This window comes from Pan paniscus, chromosome 6 (genome assembly GCF_029289425.2).
Source record: "Pan paniscus chromosome 6, NHGRI_mPanPan1-v2.0_pri, whole genome shotgun sequence".
Taxonomy (NCBI): domain Eukaryota; kingdom Metazoa; phylum Chordata; class Mammalia; order Primates; family Hominidae; genus Pan; species Pan paniscus.
This window is the reverse complement of record NC_073255.2, coordinates 142,828,853-142,843,935: the sequence shown is the minus strand read 5'-3', so window position 1 is coordinate 142,843,935 and position 15,083 is coordinate 142,828,853. Positions and strand designations below refer to the sequence as shown.

At 45.0% G+C, this 15,083-nt stretch overlaps 1 protein-coding gene across 1 annotated transcript in view; it reads right to left on the bottom strand.

Moving 5' to 3' along the window:
* CDHR3 (cadherin related family member 3) overlaps positions 1 to 15,083 on the bottom strand; it is a 74,558-nt gene that overhangs the window by 39,201 nt on the left and 20,274 nt on the right. The window contains exons 4-6 of the mRNA XM_003811191.6: positions 14,541 to 14,638; positions 4,047 to 4,141; positions 2,538 to 2,642 (exon numbers count right to left, since the gene is read on the bottom strand). Coding sequence (XP_003811239.1) covers positions 2,538 to 2,642; positions 4,047 to 4,141; positions 14,541 to 14,638 — 298 coding nt within the window. The remainder of the gene's footprint in view (positions 1 to 2,537; positions 2,643 to 4,046; positions 4,142 to 14,540; positions 14,639 to 15,083) is intronic.

The window sequence follows — 15,083 nt, the reverse complement described above, 5'->3', positions numbered from 1 at the left end:
CCTACCCAACTCTAAAATAAAGTGCTCTGCACACACAGCAAGCTCTGTGCACAGGGAAACAGTAAATATATCAGGTGCTTTTTTTTTTTTCTTTTTTGTTTGTTTGAGATGGAGTTCTGGTCTTGTTGCCCAGGTTGGAGTGCAATGGCATGATCTCAGCTCACTGCAACCTCTGCCTCCTGGGTTCAAGTGATTCTCCTGTCTCAGCCTCCTGAGTAGCTGGGATTACAGGTGCCCACCACCATGCCTGGCTACTTTGGTATTTTTAGTAGAGACAGGGTTTCACCATGTTGGTCAGGCTGGTCTCGAACTCCTGACCTCAGGTGATCCACCCGCCTCAGCCTCCCAAAGTGCTGGGATTACAGGCGTGAGCCACTGCATCCGGTGTGTCAGGTGCTTTTATAATAAAATGTTCAATTTCAATAATGGCAGACTCCTGGAGCATGCATCCTGAGTCTATAAAGCTTTCTGACATTTGTCACCACCAGGGGTAAAATGGGGAGACATTTTCAAGAACAGACATAGGACTTGCTTTGGTTGTGTTAATTGCATGCGTTTAACAAATAGTAAAGATAGAAAGGCTGTCTGTACATTTTACATTTGTATTTCACACTCAAACTCAGTACACTTGAGTCTGTTTGAAGATTTAATTTTGTTAATCCTGAATTAAAGAAGTTATCGTTAGTGCTAGCACTGATTTACAGGAAAAGGAGGCTGAGAAGCTCAAGGGAACCATGAAAGCCCTCAAAGTCAGCACGTAGTTTGAAACCAAGCAAATCCTTTCAAATTTTGATGGCTGAGGGATGAGGTTGACCCTCATTGACTGCCTGAGCCAAGCCTGGGAAGCCACCCTGCCCCCACTCCTTCTTTTGGAGTGAGGCTCCAGCAGACCCATCCTCACCTTCATCCAAGGAATGCTGTTTGAAATAAAGTCGACTGACTTAAAAAAAAAAAAAGACTGTCACACAGATCATGCTATCTGCTTGGGGATGGAGCCCAATATGTTCCTCTTTCAAACCTAAAATGAGAACCGGAGAGTTCCAGGCTGACCTCTGGGTGCACCCCAAGCCAGCAAGGGTCATGTTCTCTCTCTGCTAAAGTCAGTTTCTGTATTTTGGAAGATGTGGTCCAAACCAGATGGTTTACAAGCTCTGCCCCTGGGAAGGACTTATTATTTTCCCCTTTGCAACCCCATTAACCTTCCTCCCCTCCTCCCAGATGGGACTTGTGGGGAAGGTGTCAAAGAATGCGTCTGCTCCAGCCCTGCAGCCATCACCTTCCTCTGGGGGTCCTTGAAGAATCTGCAGAGCTGTGTGGGCCCATACCTGAGCCTGAGTCTGGGCTGGGATGTCATAACTGTTCATAAGCTGCCTAGACTTTGCTCCAGGAGCCACCTGTCAGCCCAAAGGCACTGGGCTCTCCTTCTGAACCTAACCCAGCATCAGGTGCTGATGGAAAGCATTACATAGCAATTTAATAGCAGCAGATAAATTGAGGGTCAAGGATTGAAAAAGGAACTGCAGCCCAGGCTGCAGGGCTGGAGCAGACGCATTCTTTGACACCTGCAACTGGACTGTAGACTATGTTAACATCCAGAAGTTGTGCAATTGTGGTGTTTGCCAAGTGGCACCAGGTTAGTCTGGGAGTGAGGTTGCCTCAAATACCTCACAATCTTGGAGTCGTTTTGCAAGTCCTCTACCCAGCTCTGAGGCCTAATGGTCTTTTATTGGTGGAGTATCCTGTGCTGAATCTATTCATAACCATTTATGCTGTTAAAGGTGATTTTGCCTTTCCTTGTGGCTGACTTCTATGCCCATCTCAGGGACTGGGGCAGGCAGAGGCTCTGTAAGCAGTATGCCAGGCTGTTTGCAGTGCCATCTACTAGCTCAGAATCCCATCTTTTCCTCCTAAATCCCCATCTACAATAGGCTCAGATCTTCATTTTGTGCCTGGGATAGTGCCAGGCACATTTCCACAAACTACCCTCCACCCGACGCATTTACCCTTCCCACCTCTGCTGGACAGAGGAGCTGCCAGACACAGCCGGATCACTTTTCTGGATCCACCATGGCAGGAAGAAACTTTAGAGCAGCCAGTAACAGGCAGGCACCGTGAAAATAGCCCTTTCCTCAGTGTGAGGATAACATGCTAGGAGCGGGCGTTAGGGAGTCGTGAGTGACGATGCATGCTCTGGGACTCTGCTGTTACTAAAGCGCAGCACTTTATTTTAAAAGCACCCTCTGCATGTGCACAGTTCAGGCCACACCCCCGGGCATGTGTCCACCCCTTCTCCCCACCATATCCAAAATCCCATGGTGCATGTGAATGTGGGGGTACAGGAGGCAGAGGCAGCAAAGGTGGAAAACAGCAATCCAGAGGCCCAGATAAAGACTCTGAAGAGCACGTGCCTCTAATCTTTCCTGCAGGCCACAGCAAAGGGCATCCCTCTGCCTTGTATTAAATGTGCCGGAGGAGACGAGGCCGCCCAAGAAGGACGCACCTGCGGCCCAGGGAGTCCTGCATGCCCTCAGGCCTACCTGGTAAAGCGAGGGACTTCGTCGTTGAGGTTCACGATGTTCACCTGGAGCTCTGTGGAGGCTTTGAGGCCTCCACTGTCCCTCACCTCCACGATGAGATGGAAACTGCCAGGGAAACATTCCACGTGAGACAATCAAGCTTTGCTGGCACTACTTCAAAATAGGATGGGGAAAATCATGGAGTGGGAGGAGTGAGAACAGACCCTGCCCCTTTGGTGGTGACCCTCTCCGTAATGCCCCCACAGTCTCAGGGCCTGCAGGGTGACCTTTCTCCCCCCGTCTCCAAACCCGCTGGCTGCTTCTCATTCTGCAGGGGCTATTCACCACCATTGTCCCACCAGGCCAGCATCTGCTCAAGCGCCATGCTGCACATCTATCCCGGTGTTTTTCACAAGATCTCTGGAAAGTGCATATCACTCCCACTGGAGGGAGTGAGGCCCCCATGGCTCACATGGCTAGCTCTTGTTCCCACACCCTACGCAGAGCCAGGAGCCTCACCTGCTTCACCCCAAGGCCAATGTGTTGTCATCCACTTCCCCTCATCAGCCCCTTTGCTTGGATGGCTGCCTTTCCCAAACAAGATGGGGTCTGAGAAATCTTGTATAGATCACCCTTGACATTAGTGACTACATCTTAGAAAAAAAATGCCATCTTACATTTCAAAAGCCATCAAGCCAACAGGGTCCAGATGGTCACCTAATCAATAAAGACAACACTCAACCAGATAAGGGCATAATCCTTTACTACCAGTCTTCGCCAGAGGACTCAAGGGCCATAAAATGAGCAGGACTTCACTGGCTCGACAAGGCCATCTTGACAGACCCCGTCTTGCTGTCACTTGTAATCAGCACCCAGCATCTGCCCAAATCAAAGACTCTTCCTTGCAAGACATTGATGACCATCTGGATGTGGCCAAGACACTCTCCGTGTCCACATCACCGTCCTTGGTCTGGTTTATTAACCTCTTTTCTCATGATGTTAAATGTTACTTTGTTTGATGTGGAATGTTTAATTTATAACATTTATGTGCTGATGAAGTATACTACGTATGGTTTACAATACTGACTGACCTGTGGAGTGGCTTGAGCCTATGTGCTCTGACTACTGAGTTAGCAAGAAGTCTAAGGAGAGTTGCCTCCTTGGGAATTCCATGTAGCTCATGGCTTTTAGGATTGAAGTAGCATCAGTAAAAACCTGACCTTATGGAAAGACACAAACGTGCATGGACCTGGTTATGTCTGACCTTGCACTGCTCATGACACTCTTGTACTTGGGCACCCTCTCCCACACTGTCATTCTTGTTCTCTGGAGACCAAAAGAGGCCTCCCAGACAACTGCCTTATTCCCCATCCCTCTCTGGGGTTCACTACCATCTGAACTTACAATGACGCTGTAGACTGCTCAAGGGGCTCCCCCCAGCTGCCCTCAGGTTGCACTGTGACCTATCCCTCATGTTTTCCTTGACCCTCAGATAAACAGTACTTCATGCAAGGTCAGTAGCAAGACTACCTTCTGTGTCCTGCTTCAAAGTCCAATTCTGTTGTGGAGAAGAGGGTGCCATTAGCAGACATTCTGAAGCTCTTTGGGGGAGAAATCAGGAAATACTAAAAAACAAGGGAAAAAAATTGATGAAATCATCCCACCTGCCCACCCTTCCCCAGAAGATGTGTGTGCTCATTTCCTATTTTATGTTCTTAGCCCATGGAACGTTCTCGATGCATCAGGATGCGGTTCAAAGAGTAGTTATCCAATTTAATCGCTCTTGAATACAGAAACTTCTGGCTCTGTTGGTCTGAGCCCTGGTTGACCACACCCTGAAAAGCTGGTGAGTGGATCTTGTTCTAACTACAGAAAGCATATAAAAGGCCCCTGTCAAGGCAGGCTCTGCTTCTGAGTCCAATCTTCTTATCCCTATCACTGTGTTCTCACTCCTGGACAACTTCTGGCTTTGATTCTATGCCTTGGCTTTAACCAACACTGTATTTAAATACAGTGTATTTAATACAGCTACTACCCACTAGGTAATAGGACTATACCTATTACCTATTTAATACAGCTACTATACCTATTTAATACAGCTACTACCCACTAGGTAATAGGACTATACCAAAGTGAGTAGGATCTGGTCACTACCCTTAAAAACAACTTACAATATAGCAGGGTGTAAAATGCATGAGCATCAGTTATTGAAATGCCTGAAGGAACAAGGGACAAGGGTGAGCTGAGAATGAAACATAACAGGGCTTACAGTCCAGGTTGGAAGCCAATTTAGGGATTTAGAAGAGCTGTTTTTAAATCTAATCCCTGGCACGTGGCATAAGGAAAGTCCTTCCTACATCTTTGGGTAGTTGAGAGTCTTTGTCATCCTAGGCTTCCAGCCCAGCTCTCTTGATGACACCCTGCCCAGATCTCCTTGATCTGATAGGAAGAGACAGGTTTATGTGTACAGCCCACTGAGGGTGAGCCCATAGGAAGACCATGCCCGTGCCACCCATGGCAGCTCATCAGGATTGCTCTGTTTCTTCCACAATGGAGTCAAGAAAACAGGGGAAGAGCCTGGATCAGAAGAGCTGGGTTCAAGGTCCAAGTTCTTCTTCTTTTTTTTTTTTTTTTTTTTTTGTGAGACAGAGTCTGGCTCTGTCACCCAGGCTGCAGTGCAGTGGTGCTATCATGGCTCACTGCAGCCTCCGCCTCCCGGGCTCAAGTGATACTCCCATCTCATCCTCACGAGTAGCTGGGACTACAGGTGTGTGCCACCACACCTGGCTAATTTTTTTTGTATTTTTTTTGTAGAGACAGGGTTTCACCATGTTGCCCAGGCTGGGCTTGAACTCCTGAGCTCAAGTGATCTACCTGCCTCTGCCTCCCTGAGTGCTGGGATTACAGGCATGAGCCACTGCGTCTAGCTTAAGCTCTGGTCCTCACCACAAGATCTGGGACAAGTGCCTTTCTTGCCTATAACTTAGGGCTGATGTGACCAATTGCTCCTTCATATTATTGAGGATTAAATGAGAATGCATGCCGTAAAATATGAAGGATCGCAGCAATGCTAGAGACTTACATGTTTATATTCATTTCTTCCAAAGGGCTTTAAGGTTAGAAGGTTTCATTATTTCCTGCTAGGATGAGGGATGTTCTATCCTCAAGGCCTTAGATCTCTGGATCAGATCATCAGTGGAGGTTTTGCAACCACAGCCACAGCCCCTGAAGTCTAGAATCAAAGGAAACACCTGCCAAGGTTTCCAACCCAGCGATTTGCTGTGTTATGATCGCTGCTGAGCTCCCAGTACAAGAAGAGAGTGTGCACAGAAAATAGATTAAAGGTCTCCTTTGAGGCCAATATAACGTTTTAAAGCCATTTTTAAAGTTTCCTTTTGTTTATTATTTAATAATGTTTTTCTAGTTGTAATGAACATATTTTATACAAAACTGAGGAAGACAGAAAAGTATAAAAAAGAAATGAAATATGCCACCTATTAAATCTCATTTTGGTGATTAGCCTTCTGTTCTTTTCTGTGCAAACGTATACCCTCCAAAAATAGCGATGATGTTATCATCAAAATTATAATATCTGTTCATTGTGTTTATATCTTGAGCATTTACCCCTATTCTTAAGTCTTATTTTATAGCCTGGTTAGTTAACGATGGCACAGCATCCTACCACAGGGGTTTATTTTACTAAATCTTTCTTGCTGATCATTTAGGTGTTTTCTGCTCATTTTTAAGGGGAAATATTTGGGTGATGCCACAGAGCACCCTTCTCCCAGCCCCACAGATTGTGCAAGCACCTTGGCAGTACTCCCAGGTGTGGGGTTTAAATCCCAAGCCCCCCATTAACACTCCAGCTCACGGCCTGACAGCAATTGCCTAGGCCTGAAGTTGCCCACACACAGAGCAGTCCTCTGTCTTTGAGCAGAGCCTTCCCTGCAGAGAATCCTCGCATATCCATAAATCAGCACCTTAAGCTACATATGATAGAATGACAGGGTTTTAGAGACTCATGGGTTGGGGAGGAGATTTACTGTATGTACCTGAATCAGGGCGTCCTTCCACATGTGTTTTGAAATGCTCTAGGAGCTGGATCTCCAATTCTGGTTGGTCCCAAGCACTGCAAGGTCTTGGGTTACAGAGAATGCAGACAGGCCCTACACTCCAAAATCTTATGGTCAACCGAGGGAACAAAGGTTTGGGGAGGTGCTCCAAAGGGGATACATACAGGATATGATGGGAACTGAGAAGAAGGACTCTTAGACTCATCTGGAATACAAGAGTCACAAATTAGGGTAATAAATTAAGTTTGGTGACTCTGGAGCCAGAATACCTGGATGTGAACCCTGGTTCATCACTTTGTAGCCATGTGAGTGCCTGCAAAGAGTAATAATACTAGGGCATGCCCCACGGGTTATCATATAAAGTGCTAGAACAATGTCTGGTACATGGCAAGCCCTCAATAAATGTTAACTACTGCTGTCCCATTAGAAGGGATCCATGAGGGAAAGGGCTTCATTTTATTCACTGCTATATCCTCAGTGACTAGCACATAATAGATGCTCAATAAATATTTGTTCGATGTTAAATATTGGGGTTTTCTTTTTGTTCATTTCCCATCTTAGTAAGACCAACATTCCCACCTTAGAGAATCTTAAAACAAAAAAGCAACAACAAAAAACCATTCTGTAAAACATTTTTTAAAAGTATTTGAATGTAATAATGCTAGACTTGGCTTTAAAATCTTCTCCAGTTGGGCCCACAGTCTCAACAACTTATGCAGAAAGGAAAGAAAGGAAAAAAGAAAAACAGCAGCAGATAAAAAGGATGTGGAGAACTGTAGAACTAGGCACATGAGAATTTTCTTTTTAATTTCTATTAAGAGGATGATTTCCTGGAATCTTGATTTTTTTTTTCTTTTTAACACCAGGCTAATTTCTTTTTTCTCTGAACCTAAGAGCTGTGTTAATGGGAATAGCAGTTTTGTACTTAGAAAGGAGATAATATCCAAAGACTAAAAATATTGTGTCATGTGGCCATTTGCCAGCGACTCAGCAAGGCTCTCTGTAAAACCTGGCATTTTCTCCCCCTTTTTAAAGGCTTGTTTAATCAAAGCTGCTCCCTTGATATTCATTCTTGGAAAACAGAAATTAAATAGAATGAAAAGCAACTGCAGCCCCTCTCTGCCCCCAGTCCTGGCTAAGAAAAGTCCTGAGTAATCAGATCAATTCAGTTAACAAATGCTTGTCAGACAAGCTCTCTGGTTTTCCTGCTGGGAATATTTCTTTACCACCACCCCAGGTTTCTCTATTTGCAGCCCCTTTGCAGCTAGGTTTGCTCTCAGACACAAAAGCTTTAGTTTGGAAGACAAGAAGCCCATCCTTCCTGCCCCATTCACCCTTGATTGCGCCTTGGTGTAGGGAGAAAGGAAGGTGAGAGGGAGCTGGCCCAGTTTCCAGAAATGTCAGGCTCCCTGGGGTACGAGGGGAACGCCACCCCCAGGCTTGCTTCCCCACTGCAGTAGGAGTCACCGACCAATGATTCAACCTGTGCCACTTTGCAGCTATCAGTTTCTTTCAGGCCTGCAGTAGAAACAAACAACAAGAATTCAGCTTCTTGTCTTTCATAGAATAGAGCAGTCAACTACCAGGCCACCGCAGGCTGAGTTTCCAGAAGGAAAGACCCTTATTCTGCCCACATCCAGGGAGTGTCAATGGCTCCACAAGCCACTGAGTACATGGCCCCAAACCCACCCCAGAGGGCCAGAGCACTCAGGACTGTGGCAAATTACAAATATGTTGCCACATTCCTATATTTTTCAATGGAAGCTGAATATTTTGTAAAAGCCTCAATTCCTCTCTTTGTTTTCCCCTATTCCACCCTCGTCTCAGCTCAGAGGTGGGACGTGGAGGAGGAAGGAGGAAGAGTGCCTAGAAGAAAAAAAACTATCGTTAAAAAACTACCCACTGCAAGTCCTTAACGTGGCTCCTGCTCGTGGTTCACTGTTCTGAGGATGAGCTAAGTGGGTTACAGGCAAGTACTTGAATGTTTTTAAGAAGAGACACGATGACAAATGCAAAATGCTATTATTAATGTAATCCTTCACCGATAAAGCTGCAGATCCTATGCCCTCACATTCTGTCATTCTTTTTCCATAATTGGCCTGGGTTCTGTGCTGCAAGATTCAGGCTTTGCTAATCTTAATAACAATGATCCCCATCTATTTGAGAGTGTCCCACCCCACATGCAAACAGCCAGCAGTGACCACATATTTGGAGTGGGAATTGTCCAGTACCTTTGCTTTTTCCTTTTATGAGCCTTTTAACAAGAACCTGGAGTAGAATGAAGAATGCCTTTTGCTAAGACTTCAGGTGGTGACTCCTGAGTTGGCAGGCAGACACCAGGGGAGCTGAATGACTGGGGCAGGTGGGGGTGTATGGTGGGGACAGGGATGCTGTCACTCAGAAAAGAAAGGGGTAGGAAGCCAGTGGCAGAACTTGCCAGAACAGAGTAGAAGGGAGGTGGGTCAGGAGACCTGGGTTCTCACTGGAGTTACCTGACCCCTCAGTTCCCTCCCTCATCCACAAATCAAGGACTGCTCAATGGACCTGAAAGATCCCATCCAGCTGGGACCCTTGATAGGGCCAGGTCTGGCATATGATGACCACTTTATACACAGGAAAACCAAAACTCACAACTGGCTGCCACTTCTTAGAGCTATGAGCAAGATAAAGACAGAAAGAGAAGGATGGCTTCTGCTGCGATCCCAAAAGTCCAGGTAGTAGCTAGGTTATTGCTCTTTTAATTTAATCCTTTGTCTGCCTTGGTGAAGACAAAGCACATTTCATTTTATGCAAAAGCCCTTCCTCAATGGAAAGGCCAAAAGAAAGCCCCTTAATGGAGAAATTGCTGTACTAGATCATTTTGCCTCCAGCTGAGAGATTGATTAACATCCTGGGAGTCTCCAAGGAGGCTCTTCTGCAGTCACGGTGGCCATTTCCAAGCAGAGGGGGAAGCACAGAGTGTGGGAGTTGAATGGGAGGAGGGTGGTCTCAAAGAGCCTCCTTCAGAAAGTGGAGAAGAGGTGGGGGGGTGCCCAAAGAAGAAATGCCAGTAAATATAGTTATTCACATGCAGATCATCCTTCTCTATGTTCTGAGCCCACTATTAATGCATACCTCCAAGCCAAGCCCCGGCTCTACCTGCATGCCCACCACAACACAGAAGGTGCCCAGGGAGGGGGAACCAATGCTAGATCTAAGCCTGTGCCTGGCCAATGCAGTAGCCACTACCCTCATGTACGTGTGACTGTGAGCATTGAAATGTGGCTGGTCTGCATGGAGATGATCTGTAAGTGTAAAATGCACACTGAGTTTGGACACTGAGTATGGAAAAAGAAGGCAAAATATCTCATTAATCATTTTATGTTGACTATGCTGAAATATTTTGAGTATACTGAGTTAAATAAGCTATTAAAATTAATTTCATTTATTTTGTTTTACTTTCAATGTGGCTACTAGAACATTTAAAATTACATGTGCAGGACTCATTTCTGGCTCACAGTATAGCTTTATTGGACAGAGCCGGTCCAATATTGAACAGTGTTGGTCCAAACAATGTACCAGCACATGCTTTTTAAGTTTCACTAAAAAGAAGGGAGCAAATACAAGTGGCTTCCAGATTAGTACCTGTTTTTCATTAACTGTGATACAGTTTCACTTTATTAAGCTGGAGAAGAGTTGTAAGATTTGTCATTTTAAAGGGGTTGAGGTTTCAAAATGCATCCTAGAGCTATTTTTAAAAATCCATTATTCATTCTCTAGTTGCTGCCACCAGCAGGGTGACTCGTGGACCCCACCAGGTTAAGATGACAGACACAAACCAAGCCTAGGTCACTTCAGGCATGTGCTTTAGTGTTTTGTTAAACTCTGTCCTTGTTTGTTCAGTCCAGTGGTTCTTGAAGTACATGGTACATCAGAATCACCAGGGAGGTTTGTATTCAAACTCAGCATTCTCATGCAATGTCCAGGAATCTGCATTTTTAAAATCAGCCTAAGTATGTTCTAATGCCTGAACACACTTCTAAAGCCTGCAAAACACTTATAAACCGGTGTTTCCACTGGGTGTGGTGGCTCATGTCTGTAATCCTAGCACTTTGGGAGGCCAAGGCAGGTGGATGGCTTGACCCCAAGAGTTTGAGACCAGCCTGGGTAACATAGTGAAACCCTATCTATAAAAAATACAAAAATTAGCTGGGTGTGATGGTGGGCACCTGTAGTCCCAGCTACTTGGAAGGCTGAGGTGGAAGGATCACCTGAGCCAGGAAAGTTGAGGCTGCAGTGAGCTGTGATTGCACCAGTGTACTCTAGCCTGGGTGATAGAGGTGAGACCCTGTCTCAAAAATAAACAAACCAGTGTTCCCAGCCTTTTCGTCCAGAATAATTGCCTAAGATATTTGCCAAATATGCAAAATTGTTCTCAGACAATGCAGAAATGCAGACTCAGACTCGAAAACTCCAGGAGTGGGACTTGGAAATTTTGGGAGATGATGTTGCAAACCAGCAGTTCTCACCCCTGGCCATACATTAGATTCCCTGGGGGCTTTACAGTCCTAATGCCCAGGCCATATCCAAGTCCAATCACATCAGACTTTCACAAGGTGGGACACAGACATCCGTGTTCTTTAAAGCTCCCCCAGTGGTTTCAATTTACAGCCAAGGTTGAGAAGCACAGGTTGGTCAGTAGCAAATTAACCCACCTCCCTTCTACTTTTATGAAGCTAACTGTCATTTGCTTCTACTTAGCACCCCCAAGCACCCAGAATAAAACGTCTAAGTACAAAGGCCATAATATGTTATGTCCTAAACTGTTATTACCTTTTCCTAATCTGAGAAAGTTTTCTTCCAGATTATGTCCACCGCTCCTGCAGGCTGGCTGTTGACTTTCTGTACAGCTGTTAGTTCCAGCACAGGTGTTAAATATTTCATTAACAATTTCTGCTGCAACTCTGAGTACCCCCTCCCCAAACAACTCCTCAACTCACTGCAGAAGCCACAAGCCCCTGCAGCTGCTCTCGGAATGCTTTTGATGGCACTACATTTTTTTTTTCTGAAGGGAGCAACACCTGCTGCAGTTGTTTCCTACCTGGGCAGCTTTCCTTCCTCTGAAAGGGTAACTACCTGATCTAGGAGGTGTTTTTAAAGGGGCCATGACCTTATTCTGTCTGCATAATTTGGAGAGATACATTTAAAGTGGAGATTTAAAAACAAATATATGTTTGTCTTCACAACTGAAATTCTTTCCACTTTTCCCCCACTGGTTCTTATACAAACGTTATAGTAATTGTCATATTGGATTATAATTAGTGTATGCATGTGTCAGAAATCAGAACACGATACCCCAAAATATGACATCTTGGCAATTGAAAAAAACCTTCTCAGAAGCAAGAAGCCCACTTTTTCTCCCGACTTTCTCCCCTGAAGCATGATCATAAAGGAATTCTCTGACCTACCACCCCTAAAAGTAGGTCATAAGAACCTGATTCTAGAGGATTCCAGACCCTACAACCAGAGACCAAGAAGAATCTGAACAAATAGGGCCTTGCTAAGTTTCCCCAGTTTATTACCTTTATATCATACCCCTTTTTGTCCAGTTACGATTCTACACGACTGCCCATTCTTCATTGAACTTCAGCATAAAAATACAGTTTTCCCTGGGGGTCTTTGGGTCTTCATTTCTGAAGCCCTCCCACGTCATGTAAAACTTTGATTAAATAAATGTGTTACACTTTACTCTTCTTGTTAATCTCTTCTTTGTTACAGGAGTGTCAGCCGTAAACCTTTTGACAAGTGAGGAAAAGCTGTTCCTTCTCCCCTACGCATGAATGTCTGCCATTCAGTTTACGCTTCCTGAGGTCAATGTGTCCTACTCATCTCTGTTTCCAAAGTATCTAATAGGATGCCTGGCACATAGAGAGTTCTTTGTAAATGTTGAAATGAACTAAATATGTAAGTGAGGTGCTATACTTTGGGTTTCTGACCTTATCTCCATTAAGAATCCCTGGTCATCAGTAAGCAAAAGTGGCCATAGGGCACAGTTCTGGCCAGTGAGATATAGCAGAAGTCCTCTGGGTAGGGCTTCCAAGAGAGTTTTTGTTTTCCTGATAAAAAAGGGACAGACTGGGCCTGCCTGCTCTATCCTGTATCCCTCCCTGCTTGCTTCTTTCTTTTTCTTGCATGGAACTCAGAGGTAAATCCTGGAGGTGCAGCAGCCATCTGGCAATCATGAGGTGAGAAAAAGAGGACAGTGCCAACAAACAAGTTCTGGTTAGAAAAATAGAAGCATAGGAAGAGCCCAGGCTCCTGATGGTAGCAGATGCACCAGTGCTGAACTGCCTGCCTGCCTCTAGACTTATTAGAGAAGAAAAAATGTTCCCACGTACACTCCCATGGTTAAGTTTTGTTATTTGCAGACAAACACATTCCTAACTAGTATGAGAAGTATGTTATTAAGAAGTATGCATTTCAAGCACCTAGTATTGCTCTTAACACAGACACCCATTAAATGTTTGCATATTCATTTATTCATGCAAATATTAACATGAATGAATGAGTTAATGAATGAATGGGTGATTTTTTTTTTTACACAGAAGGATCATCTTCTAATAAAAACAGACTATTCCCTTACTTTAAGTTGTATCCAATAATTTTATAACAGCTTTGTTTCAGAGTCTGTAGACTATATATATTCGTCCTGGTATTCCCGAGGCTCATTTCTTCCTGTTAGAAAAAGTAGTCCAATTGAAGCTGCAAATCATGCAGCAAACAGTAGAAACAGCCTCCTGGTGTTACCAATTCCCCGAGTGTCATATTTCAAGTATTCTCTTCTCTGTAAGGCAGGGTCTGCAGGAGTGTTTCCTGCTCCAAGGTTAGTCAGGTGGGATTCGCTTTGTTTTTTCTTTTTTCTCTCCAACCTGGACTGCTCAGCTGCAGTGTGTGCACGGGCCACATTAGTGGGCAGAGCCAGGAACTGAGGCGTCCACTCCCAGGGAACAACTAAGAGGCTTCACCTGAGGATTGGTGGTTATACTTGCCCCACTAGTAGCTACATTAAGAAAACTGATTAAGAAGGGAGAGAAGAGACATCCGCTGTCTCAGACTGAATCATGAGGCAATTCCCAGGACCCAATCTCCTGCTCTACAACCTAGAATTCTGGGGACTCTTTAATTTTTTTTTTTTTTTTTTTTGAGACAGGGTCTTGCTCTATTGCCCAGGCTGGAGTGTAGTGACGTGATCATAGCTCACTGTAGTCTCAAACTCCTAGGCTCAAGCGATCCTTCCACCTCAGCCTCTCGAGTAGCTGGAATTACAAGCACGCACCATCATGCCCAGTTAATTTTTTTATTTTTTGTAGAGATGAGGTCTCACTATGTTGCCTAGGCTGGTCTCAAATTCCTGGGTTCAAGCCATCCTCCTATCTTGGGATTACAGGCATGAGCTGCTGCATCTGGCCTCTTTTTTAATTTTTTAAACTTGGCTCTAAGCAGCTTGGCTTCATCTCTTGGGAAAGGTAGGTAAATGCTTGGATTTGGGGTGTACATTTTATGCTTTTAAAATAGAGCTGGTTTTTATCAGCTTAGATTTTTAAAATATTGAGCAGTTTTGATACACCCGGCACTGCACTAAGTGGTTTTACATGCATTGTCTATGTAATACTCACAGCTTCTCTACTGCAGTAGCTGCTGGTACTCTTTTTTGTTTACAGATGAAGAAATAGAAACTTAGAGAGGTAACAAATGGGCCTAGATCACACAGAGCCACAAATCCACTCCAGAGTGTCTGGCCCCAGAGCCCCTTTATTCATTCCAACCATCCTGCATACACTGTGTTTGGAAGTGGATGCACATTCCCCTGACTGCCACTGCCCAAACTCACCCCGCCAAGACTCAGGACAGCAGGCTCCTGTGTCTAACCCAACACGGACAAACACCACCTCTTCCATATAAGGACACTTACACTGAGGGGAATGTTTCGGCTTGTGTCTTCTGGATCGAAGGCCTCAACCTGGTAAATGAATCCAGGGTTTGCTCTTTCTACTATGTAGAGGTATAGACCTAGACCAGTGTCCAAAGTGGAATAAGAAACATCTTATTAAAGCAAAAATGGGGAATTCCAAAATCAAGGCAGCTGTACACAACCAAGGGAACCAAGGGTGTTGGCATCGTGGGATCAAGAATGCAATAAAAAAATCCATGAGCAAGACCACTGGCCAACTTTCCTGCATGGATCCATTTAGGGTAATTCATAAAGTGCTAGGGTTGGCCAAGCTGGTACCAAGTCTTCATTCATGTCCTCTGTTGAGAGGTGCCCCAGGGTGATGCTGTTTGAGGTGGGGGAAGAAGGAGGTGATAGGGCAGAGAGTTGGGAAGTAAACCCTGGGAGGAACCTCCGGTGTGAGGATCCCCATGTGCTGAATCCACTTTAATGTGCAAATCCCTCCTCAACTGCGCTAAGTTACCCCTTGAAGGACACTTGGCAACTCCGCAGAAATGAGCCGCT